Source organism: Notamacropus eugenii, chromosome 2 (genome assembly GCF_028372415.1).
Source record: "Notamacropus eugenii isolate mMacEug1 chromosome 2, mMacEug1.pri_v2, whole genome shotgun sequence".
NCBI classification, from domain to species: domain Eukaryota; kingdom Metazoa; phylum Chordata; class Mammalia; order Diprotodontia; family Macropodidae; genus Notamacropus; species Notamacropus eugenii.
The window spans coordinates 68,244,350-68,263,898 of NC_092873.1; the positions used below are offsets into that span (position 1 = coordinate 68,244,350).

Below are 19,549 nucleotides of genomic sequence, written 5' to 3' on the forward strand. Positions count from 1 at the left end.
CTGACTGGCCAAACAGGCGCTCCTGAACGACTGGAGACATGGGGCATTTCCTTGAGGGTTCACTCAATGGCCACGTTTAAAGGCCCCCACAATCCAGTCCCCTCTTGCCCTCTTCTCATTTCACATCCCCTCTCTTCACATCCTTACTCATCAAGCTACCCACCCCCACTCGCCCTGACCTGGGCAGGCCTGCACCTCTAGAAAGCTCAGTGTCCTAGGCTCCACCTGCAGAGCTGCCAGCTTCCTTCCAATCCCGCCCTCCTAGGCAAGTGTGTCCTGATCCCTCTTGGGCCACCAGGCCCATCAGACACTAGAGTTCTCCACTTTCCTTTCTGATGTTACTTTGTCCTTACGTACACACCTGTCTGCTCTGACTCACTAGCAGAGTGTAAGCACCCTGAGGGTTTAGCTTCTGCTTCTATAATCCTAGAGTCCAGCATAGTGTCTGGCACAAAGGATGTATCCAATATCCTTGTCAAACTGAAGCTGTGTTTCTTGAACCATTCATCCATCAGAGACTAGATGGGGCCTGTTTTAACATTTTCTCATATATTTTGCATTGTTTTCCCCTTTAGTTTATGTCCCAAATTTTCCACCAATCTTTTTTTTTAATTTCATAAAACTAAAAAACAGATGCACCTAAAAATGAGCATATTGACTGTCCCTAGTCATTCCTTCTATTTGTTTGTTTCTACCCTAAGAGAGAAATGTTATTCTATTTTCTTCCATCTTTTTAAGTAGATTTAAAATAAAATGTTTCTCATGCAAATGAAATTCATTGCCACTGGAGGAGGCAAAGCAGGGAAAAAGCTTTCTCTCTGCTTTCCTGGAAGTCCACTCAATACCCAATCCTGCTCTCCTTCTCCCCAAGGAAAAGGACAGAGGATTCAATGCCTGGTTGAAGAAACAAATCCCCCTGAGGGAGAGAAAGGAAGCAGTAGGCACGGACCAGTCAATGCTCTAGCACCACCATGACTCCCACCTCCTCTCAGAGCCCACTGCAGACAGGCCAGCATCCTGAGCATCCTCCAGCTGCCTACCTGGGGGGTAAACCAAAGCCACGTGGTCGCCAACATTCAGTCGGCCCCTCTCGCTCAGGGCAGCAGCTACTCTTTCAGCCTTCTTATGCAGCTGGACACAGGTGGCAGTGCTGGTAACAGTGCCCTGGAGGGGAACAACAAAATGAAGGCACGGTGGCAGCCTGCCTCTTTAGTTTAAAAAGAAACACAGATAAAGATAGACCTTGGCTTCACATTTTCTCTTAAGCACCAGCAAACTCCAACTGCCAAAACTTTCTAGGGTGAATAACACAAGGACAGGCTGCCCCCAAGCAGCCACCTTGGGTCATGAAATTCGAACTGAAGAGATTTCCAGAAGAGCTGATGTTCCTGGCAGCTCAGGAAGGTCGCAGGTCAATCTCACACTGAGGTAAATCAACTAAGAAAAAGTCATTCCCCCAAAGGGATTGAAAGTGGGCAAAGGAACAGGTGCCATCAAAGTGGACAAACACTGGGCTGTTACTGTCTGACAGCATGAGACCAGTGCACCAATATTCATCCCAGCAGAACCCCATGGCTGAAGGCCAACACCCAAACATACAGGAGGCCAAGTGGGAAGAAATCTCCCTAAGGAGACTGAAATAGCATTCCACTATGGTCAACATGCACCCAAGCTACAGGGGCTGAAAATCCAGGAAGATGCTACTAAACCTGCCAATCAGGCCCATGTATGGGGGTCTCCCAGGCATGGGATGGGAGGTCCACCAACAAGTCAGTTTAGCCACACTGGGCCACGAGTGGGGGGGTCTGATATCTCCAAGCTGGCTTAATTAGTAACAGTTCCATCCTTTCTTATCACCAAAGGGGGGGGGGTGCTCTGGGGACAGGGGAGAAAACAGTGGGAGCCTCCAGGTGAGGTAATGAGATCACCCCAGATTTCAAAGGGTTCAGAGGAAGGGTAGGGAGGGTCCAACACTCCCTAGGAAGGGACCTCCAGGAGTGCAGTAGGAGGCTTAAGAATGAAATTCTGAAGACAAAAGAAACATTTCCCAAGAAAAGACAGAGAGGAAGTTGTGTGAAGTGACCCACATGGATACAAAATGAAGGCACAAGGATGGACTGATGGCCCAGGACACCCAAGAAGAACAGCTCTAGGTGCCCAGAAGTTGAGAAGGAGCCAGAGAGTGACCAAGAGCCTGCAGCTCCTCTGGTATCTGGGTAAAACAAGGTTGGGAATTATTCCTGACATGCTGGAGGCCAAAGTGTGGATGGAGAGCCCTATGAAGGCTGTTATGTGGTTCTCACACGGGCGAGATGGGACAGTGGGACTAGGCAGCATCTGGTGGCTCTGTTGGGCTGCCAGCTCAGCCTGAGCCAACAGTGCAATATGGTGGCCAAGTGAGATAAAGGCCTGCTGCTCTATGTGCTGGTTGATGGATGGTGCTCAGGCCTGGGAGCCACAGCTGAGGAAAGAAAGATGCCAAAAGGCTGGTGAGTGTCCAGAAGGGGGCCATCAGGATGGGGAAAGACTTCCAGCTGCTAGCAGAAGACACTCCCTTGCAGAATCTCAAGGTCTACCATGTGGAAGAAGGCTGAGGCCAGATCTGTGTAGCCCCAAGTGGCAGAGTTAGGTCCCCTAACAAGAGAGCTAGGGGCTCATGGGTCTTTTCATGGTGTGTACATGAATACACTGCCCTTACTCCCTGAAAAACAGTCTACCTTAACGTGTTCCAGTGACACATGGCAAGAGGGTGCAAGGGTGTGGTGGGGCTGAAGGCAGGTTTCTGTCCTTCTGTGGGCATCTCTGTTCTCCACTCTCAGGAGGTGGTGGCAGTCTTCGGGGCTCATCTCCCAAGGACCCAGTGTGCCAGGCAGCCTAGTCCCTATTGCCTATGGGCACCACCTACAGGCCCGGCAAAGTTTCTGTTGATCCAGCTCCTATTCAGGCAAAGACTGCTAAAACGGTCTTCATGTTCCTCTTTCCATGCCTCGTCCACAGTCCAGTTCCTGAACATTTTTTCTTGCTCAGCATGCTCCGAACAACGTTCCTAACACACTCCCTGGACCCCACCTCACTTTGCTTTCTATTTCCTCTCATCAAATCTAAAGGCTTTTGCCTGGGACTGCAGGACCTCCGCGAGTGAGAGCCACTCTCCACTATGGCCTGGCTCATCTCCATTCCTTTAGGGTCACCTATGCCAGGCTAGGTGCTAGTTCCATGCCCAGTCCAGGTTGCTCTCCTATCCATCAGGTATCAGGTCCCCCAGGATCCTGGCTTTGACCTCTCTACCAATGGTGGCCAAGGTTCCCATCTTCATTTCAGTAGGGTTATGCTACTTGTCTGGCCCTTCACCCTCCAGCATCTTCTCCAGAATATGTTGAGCCCAAGGCTAAGATGTGTGGTAGTGTCTTCTGGCTGAGCTGAATTCTCACACCTGTTGGGTGCTTTATCAATGAGGAGGCTCTGAGTGACAGAAGTACTTGCCTCTCAATCAGCCAGCTCCTTAAGTACAAGGCGTGAGAGAGCTGGGGTGACCCTAGCCATGACAAGAGGGCTCCCACTGACCAACCATGAACCCTAAGAGACCTGTGGGGGCTCATTCCTTCATTCACTACCCAGCAGTTAGGATGTGGCCCCTAGGAATGAGACACGGACACTTCCCATGGTGGCCACACCTCTGGTCCACTCACCTTGGCATTCAGTAGCAGGAACAGAGGGTGGTCTGGGGTGGTTTGGGCCCGCCACTGCAACACATCCGCCAGGTACAGAAACTGATGAGGAGAGAAAGAGAGGTCAGGGGTGCCTGGATGCTGCAGGGCTGAGCCCACGGCTGCACTAAAGGGCTGGGCAAGGCCACCTTTCTTGCCTGGTCGTTGTCCTCCAGCTGTGTGATGTCTCTCCCTGAGGCCTGTGCTATTCTCTTCCCAGCAACGAGGTTCCCAATGATCATAGAGGCAGGCCCGACTTCTGCAATTTAGAAAGAAAGATGAAGACCCCAAGAGAATCTCCTTCAAACGGGAGGAGTGGCCTGTGAGAGAAGTGTGAAGGTGTCAGCTGGGAGCCCTGGCCTGAGGCTGACCCCAAGCAAGATGGTCACTGGGAGAGGGTGACCCAGCCCCACCATGGCCGAGGGAGGGCTTGTCTGGACAGGCAGGGAAGGTGCCCAGGCCATACTGCCCCTGTGGATGGAGGGATATGATGTGAGCCACAGGAACGAGAAATGCTTTGTCTGAATCTGGGGTCCCCAAAAGGCATCACAAGGCGGCGGCTGTTTAGTCATTCAGTCAAAAGCTCACTGCTGGATCGAGGCTCAGAATGTCTCTGGCCTCTACCTCCATTCACACTCCCTCAGAGATATCCAAAAAGACAAGGAGGGACCATAGGTGCAGAAGCAGTGGCAGCAGCTCTTTCTGCTGGCCAGACAAATGGCAGCAAGAGAAGGTAGAGAAAATCACTGGGCTATAGGGATGAAACCTGGGCAGCCTCAGAGGAGCTGAGCAGACCCAGGAGAGTCTGTCATACAGTAGCAATAGAGGACTTAAAACCTTGGATCAATGCTATACCAACAAGACAGAGAGCCGATGACCTCAAGGGCAGACACTCTGGGCACATGACCAATGTGGGTATTTATTTGGTAGGACCATGTGTATTATATGGTTTGTGTTTTTCTTTTTCCCCTCAGGAGGGCGGTGAGGAAGAGAAAACAGGTATTTTTTAACTGAAAAAATTTTTAAAAAGTAAGACTTTGGTTTGGGTGCCTAAAATCCCAGGGCAATCTGTGGCAGAATGGCCCCGAACCCATGGCAAGGTGGCCCGTCAACCCTCTTACTATCCCACCCATCCGTCCAAGGACTGAAGTGGTGTGGCTTCCACCAAGCCTCCTATCACTGCTGAGAAACACCGTGGACATGGCTGAGGGAAAGTGCAAGGGCACTCGGCTTTTACAATTTTATTTGCATGGTTGGTTCACATTGTCATGCTTGACTTCTAGACCTTCTAGTGAGATTCTCAGAAAGATAGATGGCAGCTCCCAGAAGGAGAGTGGGAAGGGTTGCCCACCAGAGCCCCCCTTTCATATCAGAGAAGAAGCCTCTTTGCCAACTCTCCCCCACCTCTAGGCCCCAAATCACCAGTGAGTGGGGCCACACCTGATGGAAAATCAGGTTTGCCCACCCCTTCTCCTAAGCCACATAGCCAGGATCCCGTACCCCAAGGACTGCTCCCAGAAGTAAGCCCCTGTGACAGCATCCTTGCTCACCCTGGGCCACTGACCTGGCTGTTTCTGGCGAGGTTTGGGAAGGTTGGTGACACATGTGTGAGGGCACATTAGGACATTGCAGGGGTGCAGCGCACCCTCAAGAAAGCGTTGCTTGGTTTCAGAGATGTGGATTCCCCCGAGAGGAGCTTTGGGCAAAGTGTTGGCGGGGACCAGGGCGAGACAGTACACGCCAACCTGATGGATACTGTCTATTGCCTTAAAGGAAAGAACACAGGGACAGATTGGAGCATCCACAGACGCATGTCTTAGGAAGAGAAGACCCTATAAGCCGCTAGAAAGGACCAGTTCTCCTAGGTACAGCAGCGCACTGCTACTGGCCAGGGGGTTTGCTCAGTAATGTCACTAGAGTCCAGTGGGCATGGGCCAGGCCAGCCTCTCCTTCCAACCCACAGTCCCGGGTTTCTCCCATTTTTGAATATGATCCCTCTTCTGAGTAGGAACTTGGGGAGGATTTGCTACCACACGTATGCATACATATACGCATGGTCTTGACCCTTGTAAAGCATTAATGATGTTGCTTACATATGGATTAAAAGAAGTGGCTTTTGCTCCATCAATTTCACATAGTGAGACACCAGGGTAGCCTCCCCTCTTCCTCTTCCTTTGATCTGTTAAAAACCTAACTTTAAATCTTGCTTTGAGTCATGCCCTTCCAGAAGGGGGAGACTCCCTATCCAGGACTGGGCCTGTGGATTTCTCCTCCAGTCTTGACATACATCAGGGCTTCGCAATTTGCCTGTAGCCCAACAAGTTTGTGCTGGAAAAGGGGGTGACGTCTCTCCACCTTCTGATCTGGGGTTCACAATGCCCTTGTGGCTTCTGACCACCTCCTTGTTTCAATAAAGCAAGAAGCTCATAGGTACAATGCTTGTTTCAAAAATCCCTCCCTGGCACTTGACCCAATCATGACGAGGAAAAAGTGACATTTAAAGTCTAACCTCTCTGGAAAAAGGGAAAAACTAGGAAATGACCTTCTCTCTCCAGACACTTTGGCTTTAACCTTGGCTGAGCTCCATGCCAGCTGTATCTTCCCTCCCACCTCCAGCATCCTTCGAGGCTCATTTTTGATGATGTCTCCTCCAGGCGATCCTCCTGGATCTCCCCCCAACCCCCACCTCTTTCATGCCTTCCTATTTCTCTCAAATCAAGCTTGAGCTCATCCCTGAACACGCTGTGTCCCTCACTGGTGCTTGTCATGTACATGTTGGATAGAAAGAGCCTCAAAAAACAGAGCCTTCAGCTTGAGACCCAAAGCAGGCCCTTGGGTCGTTGAGGACTCAGCACAAAAGTGATGCTCCTTGAAATCGACCCAACCAGGTTCAGGACTGTGCATGTGGTAGAGCTGCCACTCCCCAGAGCAAGGGATTCTTTGTTCCAGAAGGAACCTTGGAGGCCACCTTGCCCAACCTCCTCATTTTCAGGTGAGGAAACTGAGGCCCAGAGTGACAAAGGGGGCTTACCTGCAGGACTCGGCTCATCCACTGAAAACTGTCCTCCTCTGACGCATCTGGCCGCTGCTCAGCCACCAGCACTATGCGGTCATCATGTAAGACGGTCACTGAGAACACGGCTATTCTGCACCAAAGGACAGAAGCAGAGTCAGGCCAGGGGCTAGGGGCCAGGAGGCGGCGGCCAGGGGCTGGTGCCAGGGCCTGGGCTCCCTCCCAAACACACCTGCTGTGTCCCAGCCCAGAGGAGGGCTGCCTTTCTCTGCTTTTGGTAGAATTGAATCAGACGAATCATTTCTTTCTCTTGAAGTCAGACCATCACCAAGCCCAGCAGGCCCCAACCAGGGGTCCTGATCTTGGATCCCATGGCTTGCCCCCTCTGTCCAGGGCACACCCCCTTGCAGGCCAGCATGCTGGACCCCTCCCCCCCTGCACAAATCTGCCTCCAGTTCACTCTGCCTATGAGGGCACAGCCCAGGTAGAGGAGCCAAAGCTTGGATCTGACCCTCCCACTCCTCTATGTGTAATCAGTAGCTCCCTATTGTCTATCTATCAAACACAAAACCCTCCCAAGTCAGTATCTGTACCTTTCCAGGCTTTCTGAACATGATTATTCCCTTCCAAACACTGCGCCCCAGACAAAAGGGCATTCTTGCAGCTCCTCACATACAATACTCCCTATCTCCTGCCTCCAGGCCTTTGCATTGGCTATTCCCTACACCAGAAATGCCTTCCCTCCTCTTCCCTGCATCTTAGAATTCCTAGTTTCCTTCCAAGATCAGTCCATGTGCCCCTCCCCATGAGGCCTTTCTGGACATCCTTTCAACGAGCTCCCACCCCAGGTGTTCCTAACTTCCTCCACACAATGAACTTATTATCTTGTACCTACACATGTATGAAATCTGCTGATGGAATAGAAGCACCTGGGGCAGGCATGGTTGCATTTCTGCCTTTGTATACCTATATAGAACCTGGCACATGGTAGGTACTTAATCAATAAATGCTCGGTGACACAGGCAGCTAGGTGGTTAGGTGGATACAGCGCTGGGCCAGGAAGCAGGAAGTCCTGAGTTCTAATCCAGCCTCAGATATTTACTGGGACCCTGGCCAAGTTATTTTGCCACTGTCTGCCTCAGTTCCCTCAGCTGTAAAATTGGGATGATGATAGCACCAACCTCCCAGGTTGTGAGGATCATGTGAACTGATATAAAATGTTCAGCACAGCGCCAGCACGTAGTAGGTGCTATGTGAATGTTAGCAATTATTATGGCTGCTGTAGATGAAAATGAGGGAGGCCTTTGTTTGCAAATTATGGACAAACGCGCATGATTGCTGCCTTTAATGTCACTCAGAGAGGCCACTAGAGAGGGACCCTTTTGCCTGAGGCAAAGGTCAGATGTGACAAGCTAGATGTAAAGCCACCCAGAGTGAACACCCCACTCCCTCCCACTCAGTGGCCAACACTGCAAAAGGGGAACAGGCCCTGGCCTGGGTCAGCACCTTCCTCTGTAGACAAATTTCATCGGTTCTACTGCCAAAGCAGTGGCCACCACATCGTCCGCATTGTGCTTGCGAAGGCCAACCACCATCAGTCCGTCCAGCTTGCCCACGACAAACACCAGCTGGTCCTCAACACAAAAGACACCAACAGGAATCACCGCGAGGAAGGAGGATCTGCCTGTCAGGGCCAGGGCTTGGGCTCAGAGGGAGAGCGGGCAGGGACAGGGTTGGCCGTGTGCTCCAGGGGCGAGAAACAGACCAGGGACGAGAAGCAGACCAGGGACCTCAGACCCAGACAACTGAAATGCTCTGATGTGACAACAGCCAGTGACAGGCCAGCACCTGGTGGGCAGCAGAAAGAAAGAGGGGCGGCTGGGGCAAGGGCCCAGGGAGGGAAGATCCCCTTGGACAGAACAGAACCTTCAAGGCAGGTATGTGCCAGCTCAGGCCAGCTGCAGCCAGCAGCTCACAATGGTAGTGGTGGGGCAGGAAGAGGGGGGTGTGTACACAAATAGACACGCGCACATGTGTACATATGCTGCTAAAAAGAGGTTCGGGTATGCTTCCCTGTCCTCAAGAGCTAGGAAAGACGTGAACAATCAACACTTACTGGCCCGATGAAGCCCAACAAGCCTGTCCTCGTAAAAGGCTGGTCAGAAATGGGCACGCCTCCTGCTGTAACTGGGATTGTCTGATGGAGAAGCAAGAAAGGAATCACACCACTTTTCTCCCTGATCGGGCCAGTCCTGGCCAGGCTACGTGGCCCCAGCCCCAAAGACCCAAGTCAAAACGGAGAAATTCGGGCCTATGACTCAATCTCCTAGGCCAGGCCGAGGTAGGCCTGAACCTGAGCCTCCCAGGCATGTCCTGGAGCTCACGTCAAGTCAAAAAGAGGAGGTAGAGAGCCCGGGAGGTCTCTGGGGCAGTCACTTCTCTACTGTGTGTGAATGTTCAGAAGACACGTCATTGAAGGGGCCCCAGCTGTGGACGCGCCATGGCCAGAGCCAAGGCAGGAGCTGGAGGGCCCCAATCCTTCTCCCCAGGGGCACCTGGTCTCCTGGCATACTCCCCACCCCCCCAACCTCACCTCACATGCACTGGCACAGTATCCCCACCTGCAAAAATACTCAGTGAAGTGAACGTTAAAAACTAAAACTTAATCAATTAAAAAAATAAATATAAACAAGTGAAAAAAAATAGTGAGACGCTTTTAAAGTTCGAATGACTAAAGACTGCTCTGCAGGCGGCGGTTTGCTGTGTAATCACAGCTGTGGCTTTACGTCTGCAGACTTTGGCTAAAAAATAAGAAAGTAATTTCTGGACCTATAACCTTCCCCTTGGAATGGATGGAGAACTCAAAACATGATACATCAAATTTAATTGATATAAAGAATAAAGCTCACTCAAAAAAGAGCATTTTACTCAACAAATATTGGCCAAGTCAATCTTGAGGAATGATTTTTAAGGTTTCTCTGAACACACAGACCTGTTTCCTCCAAAACTAAAAGGATGTCAATCAGGGGGCACCAGGAAAAGCGGAAGGAAAGAAGGGAGGGAGAGAAGTAGGAAGAGAGAGGAAAGGAGAGGAGGGAGGGAGGGAGAGAGAGAAGGGAAGAAAGAGGAGGGAGGAGAGAGGACAGTGGGGGAGAGAGGGAGGGAAGGAGGAAGACAGGGAGAAGAAGAGAGAGAGAGAGGGAAAGAGATGGGGAGAGGGAGAGAAAGAAAGAGACAGAGAGAGGAAGAGAGAGAAGGAAAGAAAGAGGAGAGAGGAGAGGGGAAGGCAGGGGAGAGGGAGGGAGGGGAGGAGGAAAAGGGGGAGAGGGGGAGAGAGAGAGAGACAGCTTAATTTTGCTAACCTACTTCTTTACAGTCAAAGGGGAGATTCTCCTGGACCCCAAATTTCACACACACACACCCCCAGTCCACTCCTCTGATCCATGCGGGCAGACAGAAATCCCATGGGAAGAAGGAGCTCAAAGCCCATTCCACTTTTACATTTCTGGCCTCACACCATGTGGCATGCCAGACCTCAGTCAGGGTGGGGAGACTCCACAGCCATTCTGCCTTTTCCATACTCTTACTTTCGCAGCCCATCTGCCAACCCTTCTCAGTGGATTCTGCCATAACTGAAAGGGCAGAAATAGTCCATGTCTCCACAAGACTCCAAGGCTCCACAACCTCACCTCTCTCATGCTGTCAGTCTTGGTGTAACAAGATTTAACCATGTCCATTAAGGGCTAATTGAAACTTTCCCAGATTTGGAGAGGGGACCCTTCCCTACTCCAAGTCTTGCATGCCTGGCACTGGGTACAAAGAGGGGAAGGCAGTCAGGGGAGGCTTCCTGGAGAAAGTGATACAGGAGCTAAGCCTAGAAGGCACAGTTGGAATGTGAATGGTAGCATGGGCAATGGGGGGAGCCACACAGCACAGGGCCTCTCAGCCTGGCCAAGGCTACACTTTAGGCCCCACACAAGCTCAAAGCAGGCCCAGGCCTGCAGAAGATTCTGGCCGTTGTGCTGAGGACAGAGTGGAGTGAGGAGAGACCCAGGGAGAAGCTGGCAGGGGCCAGACCTACAAGGGGTGAACAAGCGGCCCAGCGGGGCCTTTGGGCATACCTCAAACACGTTCTTGGTAATCCCAACCAGGCCATAGTAGGTAGCCCCAGTGGCTCCAGAGTGGACACACACTTCTCCCACTTCATCCGTTCTGCAGAGATAAGGGGTACCTTCCACCTTCACCACACACACACTAGCTAAAAAACAAAGAAAGCCCACGTCACATAGAGGTTCACTGATCCAGGACATGCAGACAAAGCAAAAGCTTTTTCTAGGGCACAGAGAAGGTGCAGGAAGAAGACCCGGGATGCACTGCCTCGGCCTTGCGGTCACGCCTGTTCAGTCCGTCAATTGATCAACATGTATTTAGCATCTACTGTGTGCCAGGGACACAAAAAGAGGCAACAGATAGTCCCTGTCCTCTAGGAGTATTTCCCAGAAGAAAGGCAGCATGTATCCATAGCAACTTGCCCCCAATGATTCTTACTTGGCATTTCAAAGACCCTTCTCACCTCCAGGCATGACCTGGCCAACATCCTGAACGGTCAACACAGACAACTTTTCTTCCGTGTCCACTCGGATCACACCGTAGCTGAGGCCGTTCATGGAGAGAATAGTTTTGCCTGGAGGAGGGCCACCAGAATCGGGGGGCCTGAAAAGCAAAGGCAAAGGCAAAGGCAGCCTGTGAGCACCCAGGGCTCTTTTCCAGCCCTCACCCCCACCCCAAGAGGAAGGGAACAGAAGGAATCACAGACAAGCAAGAGAGTCAGCTAAACGAACCACTAGATCCTTCAAAAGAAAAGCAGGCCTAAGACCCATCTTCACAAGGTTCCATTAGAATCTCCCTCTGCATTCCATGATGTAAACACAAGTGCTCATGGGAACCCAAAAGAAAAAAAACCACTTTTATCAACTTGTGGTGCTGCTAGGCAGAGTCCTTCCCTGCCCCAGAGCTCTGGGCTGGTCTGGCCTGGGCAGTTCCTAGCAGCTGATGACCCCACAAGCTCCATCTGATGACCTCATGAGCACATCTATGCCTCACGCCTTCCCCCTCTCAAAGATGAGGACTCAGAAAGGGCTGGACATCTGCCTATGACCACACATCTAAAAGTTTGAGGCAGGCTAGAACTTGAGAGCTGCTGTCTCAGAACCCAGCACTCTCTCTGTTACATCATGATCCCACTCAAATGGGCAAATCCAGCAAGACACCACAGCATCTGTGAGCATCAATACCCCAAGCCTCAGGCAGGACCTGTTGTCACAGGAAAGGCCAGCTGTTGGACAATTCTGGTAAAAATTGGTGAATGGTTCTTTCTGGGGGAGGAATGAAGGTGCTGTTGGTCACAGTTCACTAGATAACAAAACCAGTAAGAATTGGCTTAATTAGCCCTCCCTCACTCAGGCTAGGCAGATGCAGTCAGCAGTCAGTGCACCAGAGACACAGCCAGTGGGTTAAGCCAGGTAGGAGATCTGGCTGCAGATTTCTCGCCATCCTAAGGAAAAGAGATGAAAACTGTCCCCAAGCTTAACAGTGTGACCCTGTCCCTCCCAGAGCTGAGAGGAGGGAGAGGTGTGAGTTGACTGTGCTGGGACTGAGCCCTGGGGACACCTGGGCAAGATCCTAGTTGGATCTCACTTCAAATGAGCCACCTGCCCTCTCAAGGGCCTTAAAAATACAGGGACTGAACAGAGGACCCGAGCCACCTCAAACATTCTCTGATCTATGAGCTACAAATGATCCCAAGTTTTAGAGACTGGTGCACAAGTGACTCCTGGTGGATGTTTCTGGAATGGGCTGGAGGAGGCAGTGATAGATGAGATGGGGACCAGACAGCAGGTCTTCACTGGGACAGTGAAGGAGAAATGTCATCATGGTGCCAACCTGGGCAAGCATGTCACTGACCAAGAGCAACGACCGGGGGCAGACTGTGTCCTTCACACTGCATGTCACGGAGACCTACCCACATGGGCAGATGCTTGATGAGCTTTGTGATGGTCTTCAAAGGACCCCTCATCTTTTGTCTTCAGGCCATGAAATTTTCTGGAGTCACCAAAAGGCTAAAAAAGCTTTGTTTATTTTTATTTTTTAAAAATCATTTTAAGAGCGAATAGCTCAAAACTATAGTCAAAGAAATAAATGTGTTCTGGAAGACCCTCAGCCTGCCTAAGGCCCTGCCATGTGGCAGAATGGATCACTTGGGGCTGGAGGAAGAGAAGACTGTGAGAGGGTCAGCAGGGTCACAAATGCCCCTGCTCCAAGCAGCCCCTCCTCTCTTCCTCTGTCCCCCTGGGGATGTGCCCAGGGGACCAAAGCCAGGGGACACTTAAGGTAGGCAGATGAGGCGCTGCAGGCTTTCCACAAAGTTACCTGCGGATGGCAACAGTGAGCGCCTCGGAGGAACTGGCACAGGGGCAGATAACCTCAGGCCTCAAGCCTCTGGACTGAAAGACATTGAGGAATGCATCACAGGATGATACCGACCCTGAGTGGGAAGAAAGAACAAGACATAAAGAAGGATTAAAAGGGCATGGTCAGCCCTGCAGAAGCAGTGCAGGTGGTCACAAGAACAAGTGGGCATGGCCATTGTCCCTCCTGAACATCAGAGCCCTGGAGGTCAGGGACCCTGATTTCATATGTGGGTATTTCTAGGTAGACACACAGGCATAAGCCTTCTGGATGTGGGGGTGAGCATCTTACCACCATCGCCCTCAACTAAGGCTAGTTTTCTACACCATCTCCAAATCCCCCTAATGGGAGGTTATTTCAACAACATTGTCATTTTTAGACTGCTCGCCTAAAACCGGGTGGGGGAAGGAGACAAAACGACTCTTCACTGGCTGCAGGACGAAAGATGTGACTTGATACTGCCTAAAAGTCACCCGAACGAACTTAGCAAAGCCTCCTGTTACTGACATTGGCAATGCTAAAAGCTGAGTAACTAAGGGCCACACAGAGCTTTTAAAAAAATACTTTATTTTTTCCTAATTACATGAAAAAACAATTTTTAACATTTACTTTTTAAATTGAGTTCCCAATTCTTTCCCCCCTCATTGAGACAGTAATATAGGTTATACATGTGCAGTTGTGCAAAACATATTTTTAATTAGTCATGTTGTAAAAGAAAACACAGACCAGAAAAATGAAATAAAAGTAAAAAAAGTCTGCTTCCATCTGCACTCCGAGCTCCTCAGTTCTCTCGGGAGATGGAGAGCATTTTTCATCATGAGTCCTTTTGCACAGTCTTAGGTCACTGTATCGCTGAGCACAGCGAAGTCATTGCAGTTGATTGTCAGGCAGTGTTACTGTTACTATGTACAATGTTCTCCTGGTTCTGCTCACTTCCCTCAGCGTCACTTCATGTAAGTCTTCCTAGGTTTTTCTGAAACCATCCTGCTAGTCATTTCTTATAGCACAAGAGTACTCAGTCACAATCATATGCCACAGCTCTTTCAACCATTCCCCAAATGATGGGCATCCCCTCAATTTCCAATTCTTGGCCACCACAAAAAGAGCTGTGATAAACAGTTTTGAAAATATAGGTCCTTTCCCTTTTCCTTTAATTTCTTTGGGATACAGACTACCAGTACATACACCGTTTGATAGTCCTTTGGGCACAGTTCCAAATTGCTCTCCAGAATGACTGCACCCACAGTGCTTAGTGTGTCTGTTTTTCCCCATCCCCTCCAGCATTTTATCATTTTCCTTTTCTGTCATGTTAGCCCATCCGGTAGGTGTGTGTGTGGGGGTAGCTCAGAGTTGTTTTAATCTGCATTTCTCTCATTCATCATGACTTAGTCCATTTTTCCACATGACTACAGGTAGCTTTGACTGTTTTGTCTGAAAGCTGCTTGTTCACACCATAGTGTCAAGTCCATATCACCAACTGTCTCATCCTTCACGAAACCCGCCCTGCTCACGGCTCCCCTGATACGGGGCTAGCTTAGGTGTCTTCCAACCTCTCTGGCCATTCTCCCTGTCTCTTCTGGGATCCTCCTCTTCCTCCTCAGAGAATCTAAGAGTGGGGAAGGGGCTTAGGAAGCTCTGGTTTAGTCCAGTCAGTTCTCAACAAGAATCCTCTCTCCTTCATGCCTGATGAGTAGTCATTGAGAGCCTCTGCCTAGAGCAGCCCTCTCCTTAATTACAGCCAGGCTACACATTCCTTCAACAATTCTACTACCGACTTTTGATTTGGGGGGTAAAGCGTAATCAATCAAAATGTGCCAGGCCCCCTGTGAGTGCTGATGATACAAAAAAGGGCAAGGATAATCCCTGCCCTCAATGAGTTCACATTCTACTGGGGGAACCTACATACCAACATACATACATACATGTAACATGTTTCAAGCTATATACAGGATAAATAGGAAATAATTAATAGAGGAAAGGCACTGGAATCTGGGGGGGGAGGGATGGGGAAAACTTCCTGCGAGACTGTAGTTTTTGGGACTTACAGTAACCCAAGGAGGTCAGTAGTGAGGGCAGAGGAGGAAGAGTGTTCCAGGCATGAGGGATGGCCAGAGAAAATGCCCAGAGCTAAGAAACAGAATGTGTCATTTATGGAGCTGTTGGAAGACCAGGAACACTGGATCAAAGCGAATGGGTCAGGGAGTAAAGGAGACTGGGGAGGTGAGGAAGGGCTGTGGAGGCCAAACAGAGCATTCTGTACTTGATTCTGGAGCTAACAGAGGCATTTATTAAACAGGGGGTTGGATCTGAGTTTCAGGAAGGTCACTTTTGTGGTTGGATGGAGGATGGACTGGAGATAGGAGAGGATTGAGGCACCAAAGCAGGACATGATGAAGGCTGGCACCAAGGTGGTAGCAGTGTCAGAACAGAGAGGGGGTGTATTCAAGAGATGATGGACGCATGCGCACCAGCCTGGCTAGGGACAGTGAGGAGCCAGAGGAGCCAAGGATAGTAATGGGGAAGGGAGGCACAGGGTGGGCTTAGAGGGAAAGACAACCAGTTTCATTTGAGATGTCCAGTTTACGATGTCTGGAAGGCCAATGGAGACTGGAGGTCAGCAGAGAGTTTGGAGCAGCCTAGAGATGGCCATTAAATCCATGGGAGCTGATGAGACCACCCATGAAGCATTACATTACAGTCCTGAAGGACTCTGTTGTTAGAGGGTATAATCTGGGAAGAAGACCCAGCAAAGGAGGCTGAGAAGCAGTGGTCAGAGAGGGAGGAGGAGAACTGGGAGAGACAGTGACCCCAAACCTAGAGAATCAAGGAGACAAGAACGCCCCCCAGTGTTCAAGGCTGCACAGGGGTGAAGGAGAATGAGGACGGAGAAAAGGCCACTGGACTTGGCCACTAAGAGACTACTGGTTACTTTGGAGGAGGATCCAACGAAAGAGACAGAGAAGGAATGGTCAGAGAGGGAGGAGGGGAACCAGGAGAGAGAATGAGATGTGCCCCAAACTCTAGAGTGGCAAGAGTATCCAGGAGAAGAGAGTGACCCACGGCATCCAGGGCTGCAGAGAGCCCAAGGAGAACGAGGACTGAGAAAAGGCCACTAAGAGATCCACTGGTCACTATGGAGAGGGTAGTTTTGGTAGAATGATGGGGTCAGAAGCCAGACTACAAGGGGTTAAGAAGAGAGTGAGAGCAGAGGAAGTGGAGGTATTTGTAGGTAGTCTCTTCAAGTTTAGCCACAAATGGCAGAAGGAATATAGGATGATAGCAGGGACAGAGGAGTCAAATGAGGGCCTTTTTTTCAGGATAGGGGAGCCACGGGCCTGTTTGTAGGTGGTAGGGAAGGAGTCAGTAGAAAAGGAGAGACTGAAAGTGAGGGAGAAAGGACAGAAGACAGAGCGGACAAAGTTCAATGGGATCACCTGAGCAGGTAGAGGGGTTGGTCTGGGCAAGGAATAAGGCCACCTTATCACATGAGACAGGGCTGAAGGAGGTAGGGGCAGAAGCAACCTGAGTGAGAGATAAGGAAGCGGAGAGAAGAGAGAGATTGTAGCAAATGGCCTTGATTGTTTTCTGTAAAATATGAGGCAAGGGTCCCACTTGAGAGAGTCAGTGGGGAGGGGGAGCCATGGGGTTATCAGGAGAGCTGCAGTGGAGAGTGGGGCAGTGAGCTAATAAGGGAGATATAGTCGGACTGCCTGGCAGCAGTGAGGGCCCAGCTGAGGTTGGGTAACATAAATCTGGAGTCAGCCTAAGCAAAATAGTAGTGTGATTTTCTCCTCCTTCATTCAGCAGCAGGTATAGAGGACAGAATGTGACAAATGGTGGGAGTGATACAAGGCTGAGGTTTGGCTGGGTGTTCCTAGTGACATGATGAGGAGGCCTGGGACTCAAAAGAGAAGCGTCCAGTTGAACTGGTTCACGAAAGGGTGAAGATGGGGAGAAGGGAGAGTGACCAGTGCAGGGGAGATGACCTGGGAGACAACTGAGGGGTCATGGGAGTTTTTGAGGGTAACTAACATGTTTTTCCTAAGGCTGCTTTTATCCAACTTAAGTACATCCAGTTTCTTCAGCCAACATCATATGGTATGGGCCCCAAAACCCTTCCAGCACCTCTGACACCACCCTCCAGATGTTCTCCAGCCTCTCATTGTGCTCTGGAGCTCCTGCTTCCTCTCCCACCACTGATCTCTGCATCTGACCACACTCTCCCCCTCAGAAACGTACTTCAGGCTGAGGGCCTTGACTGCTGGGTGAGGCCCAGAGCTGAGACTCTGCTTCAGCTCTGCATTGTCAATCACCCCCAAATCAATGTTTCTAAAGCCCGACTCGCCATTCCCCCAAATGATTCCCCCTTTGGCTTTCCCCTTGACTCTTCCCTCACCACTAACCCAAACATCCAAGCAGAGAATGAGGCTCATAGCTTTCCCACTTCACAACTAGCCATCCAGATTCAGGCTCTCAACACTTCATGCCCAGACTAACCTAACTCCAATCTCTCTCCTCTGGCAGCAGCCAAAAAATATCTAAAACATCTCTTTAGCCAAGTCACTCCTTCTCATGCCTACTAAAAACCCTTCACTGATGAGCACTCAACAGTTGGGACCCATCTTGCCTCTCCACAGGTTCATCTGTTCCCAGTTCCCTGAATATGACCGGCCTTTTGCTGCCTCTGTTCATGCCAGCCCTTCCCTGTGAAATGTAGTTCTGCTGAAATCCTCCCCCGCCCTGGCCACAAAGGCTTTTTTCTTGCCTCAGTCACAGCTGGGTCTGACCTTTCTTTCCTTTCAGACTCTGAGATAACCAATTCCAGCGTTCTCATCAGAGGATAAGGGCACACAGACTGAACGACTTAGAGATGTGTCCAAGATTGCTCACCTGCCAGAAACAAGACAAGACTTTCCCACACCAAGTCTAAAGCAACTTGCATGAAGCTGGTAAGTCTGTGGTTGATTCCTTTAGAAATATCAAGCTAGCTATCCAATATTCATTATTTGGTCTCTACTTCATGCAAAGATCCATACTAAGTACAAATTTAAAATAACTTGGGCACACAGCTCCATGTGGGTGGTAAGAGATGAAAGAGAAGACTAGTGGATATTTCAAACTGGGTGTCCTAGAGGCAAGCATTTTACACTCAACATGTCCCAAACAGAACTCTTTCTCTTTCCCCCTAAACCCTCCCTCCCTCCTAGCTTCCCTATTACCATAGAGGGCACCCCCATCCTCTCAGACCCTCAGGCTCCCAACCTAGGAGTCATCCTGAACTGCTCCCTACACCTCACCCCACAGAACCAATATGGTGCAAGGTCTGTCAGCTTCATCTCTGCAACATCTCTCCAATACGTGCCCTTCTCTCCTCTGACCCTGCCCCAACCTGGTATAGACCCTCATCATCTCACACTTGGACTACTGCAATGGCTGCTGGGTTGGGGGTCTGCTTGCCCCAAGGCGGCTCTCCCCACTCTCGTCCATCCTCCACTCAGCCACCAAAGGAATCTCCCTGAAGTGCAGGTCTGGCCATGTCACTCCCATAATTCAATAAACTCTGATGGCTCCTGACTGCCTCCAGAATCAAATGTAAGATGCTCCATTTGGCCTTCAAAGCCCCTCCCAACCCAGCTCCCTCCCCCCTTTCCACGTTCCTCCTCACAGTCTCAGATCCAGGGACCCTGGCCTCTCAGCTGCTCTCTGTCTCTGGGCATCTCCCAGGGCTGGAGGCTCTTCCTTCTCCACTCTGACCACTGACCTCCCAGGCCTTCTCTAATTCCCAGCTGTGAGGAATGACTAAAACTTTTGTTTCCACAGAAATTATGTAATATATAACTTGTGAAATCTAGAGGATCCATACATACCAGAAAGTCTTTGGACTTGCAGCAAATTCAGGAAAATAAACTGATTGTGAAGAAAGATGTTGAGGAAACATTTTCACTCATCAGGTTAATCAGCATTCCTAAGAGAATTTCTCTGCCTATGACTATTAAGGATGAGACATTTAAAACAGAGACACTATCAAGATGGATTAGTAGTAGATAATCTTCTAGCAGAAGAGGGAAATTGAGAGAGATAACGGAGAAATTTGTTTCCATAAATTCAGAACAATAACCAGCATAACAAAGGAATTATGTCTCACACAGAGGACAACAGGCAAAGCAAGGATCCAGACGGTTTCATCTTGTTTTGAGGTTAGAAGACTGCTAAGCAGAGAAAAAGTTAAGTCTCACTTGGAATGCTCATGTGTCATAACCTTGTGAATATTGACTTCTCCTCCTCTAAACTAAAGGTTTAGTTTAGTTAAACTAAAGGACTAAAGGTTCATTTTATTGGTCACACAACGCACGGTGCAGAA

At 50.1% G+C, this 19,549-nt stretch overlaps 1 protein-coding gene and 1 long non-coding RNA gene across 7 annotated transcripts in view; one reads left to right on the forward strand and one right to left on the reverse strand.

The window, feature by feature from the left end:
- The window catches only part of DIP2A (disco interacting protein 2 homolog A), a 111,630-nt gene that overhangs the window by 15,853 nt on the left and 76,228 nt on the right, over nt 1–19,549 (reverse strand). For 3 of the 6 annotated variants that reach the window (XM_072640777.1, XM_072640775.1, XM_072640776.1), the window contains 10 exons: nt 13,150–13,264; nt 11,294–11,433; nt 10,842–10,978; nt 8,837–8,917; nt 8,227–8,354; nt 6,739–6,853; nt 5,272–5,473; nt 3,857–3,966; nt 3,690–3,770; nt 1,041–1,164 (listed from right to left, as the gene is read on the reverse strand). In XM_072640777.1, coding sequence (XP_072496878.1) covers nt 1,041–1,164; nt 3,690–3,770; nt 3,857–3,966; nt 5,272–5,473; nt 6,739–6,853; nt 8,227–8,354; nt 8,837–8,917; nt 10,842–10,978; nt 11,294–11,433; nt 13,150–13,264 — 1,233 coding nt within the window. Of the gene's footprint in view, nt 1–1,040; nt 1,165–3,689; nt 3,771–3,856; nt 3,967–5,271; nt 5,474–6,738; nt 6,854–8,226; nt 8,355–8,836; nt 8,918–10,841; nt 10,979–11,293; nt 11,434–13,149; nt 13,265–19,549 lie in introns of those variants that run through there. The other 3 variants (XM_072640774.1, XR_011974025.1, XR_011974024.1) reach the window with 3 other exon arrangements.
- Nucleotides 11,684–19,524, forward strand: LOC140525397 (uncharacterized). The gene is made up of 3 exons (XR_011974027.1): nt 11,684–12,071; nt 17,992–18,137; nt 19,009–19,524. It is a non-coding gene; the product is annotated as an uncharacterized lncRNA (long non-coding RNA).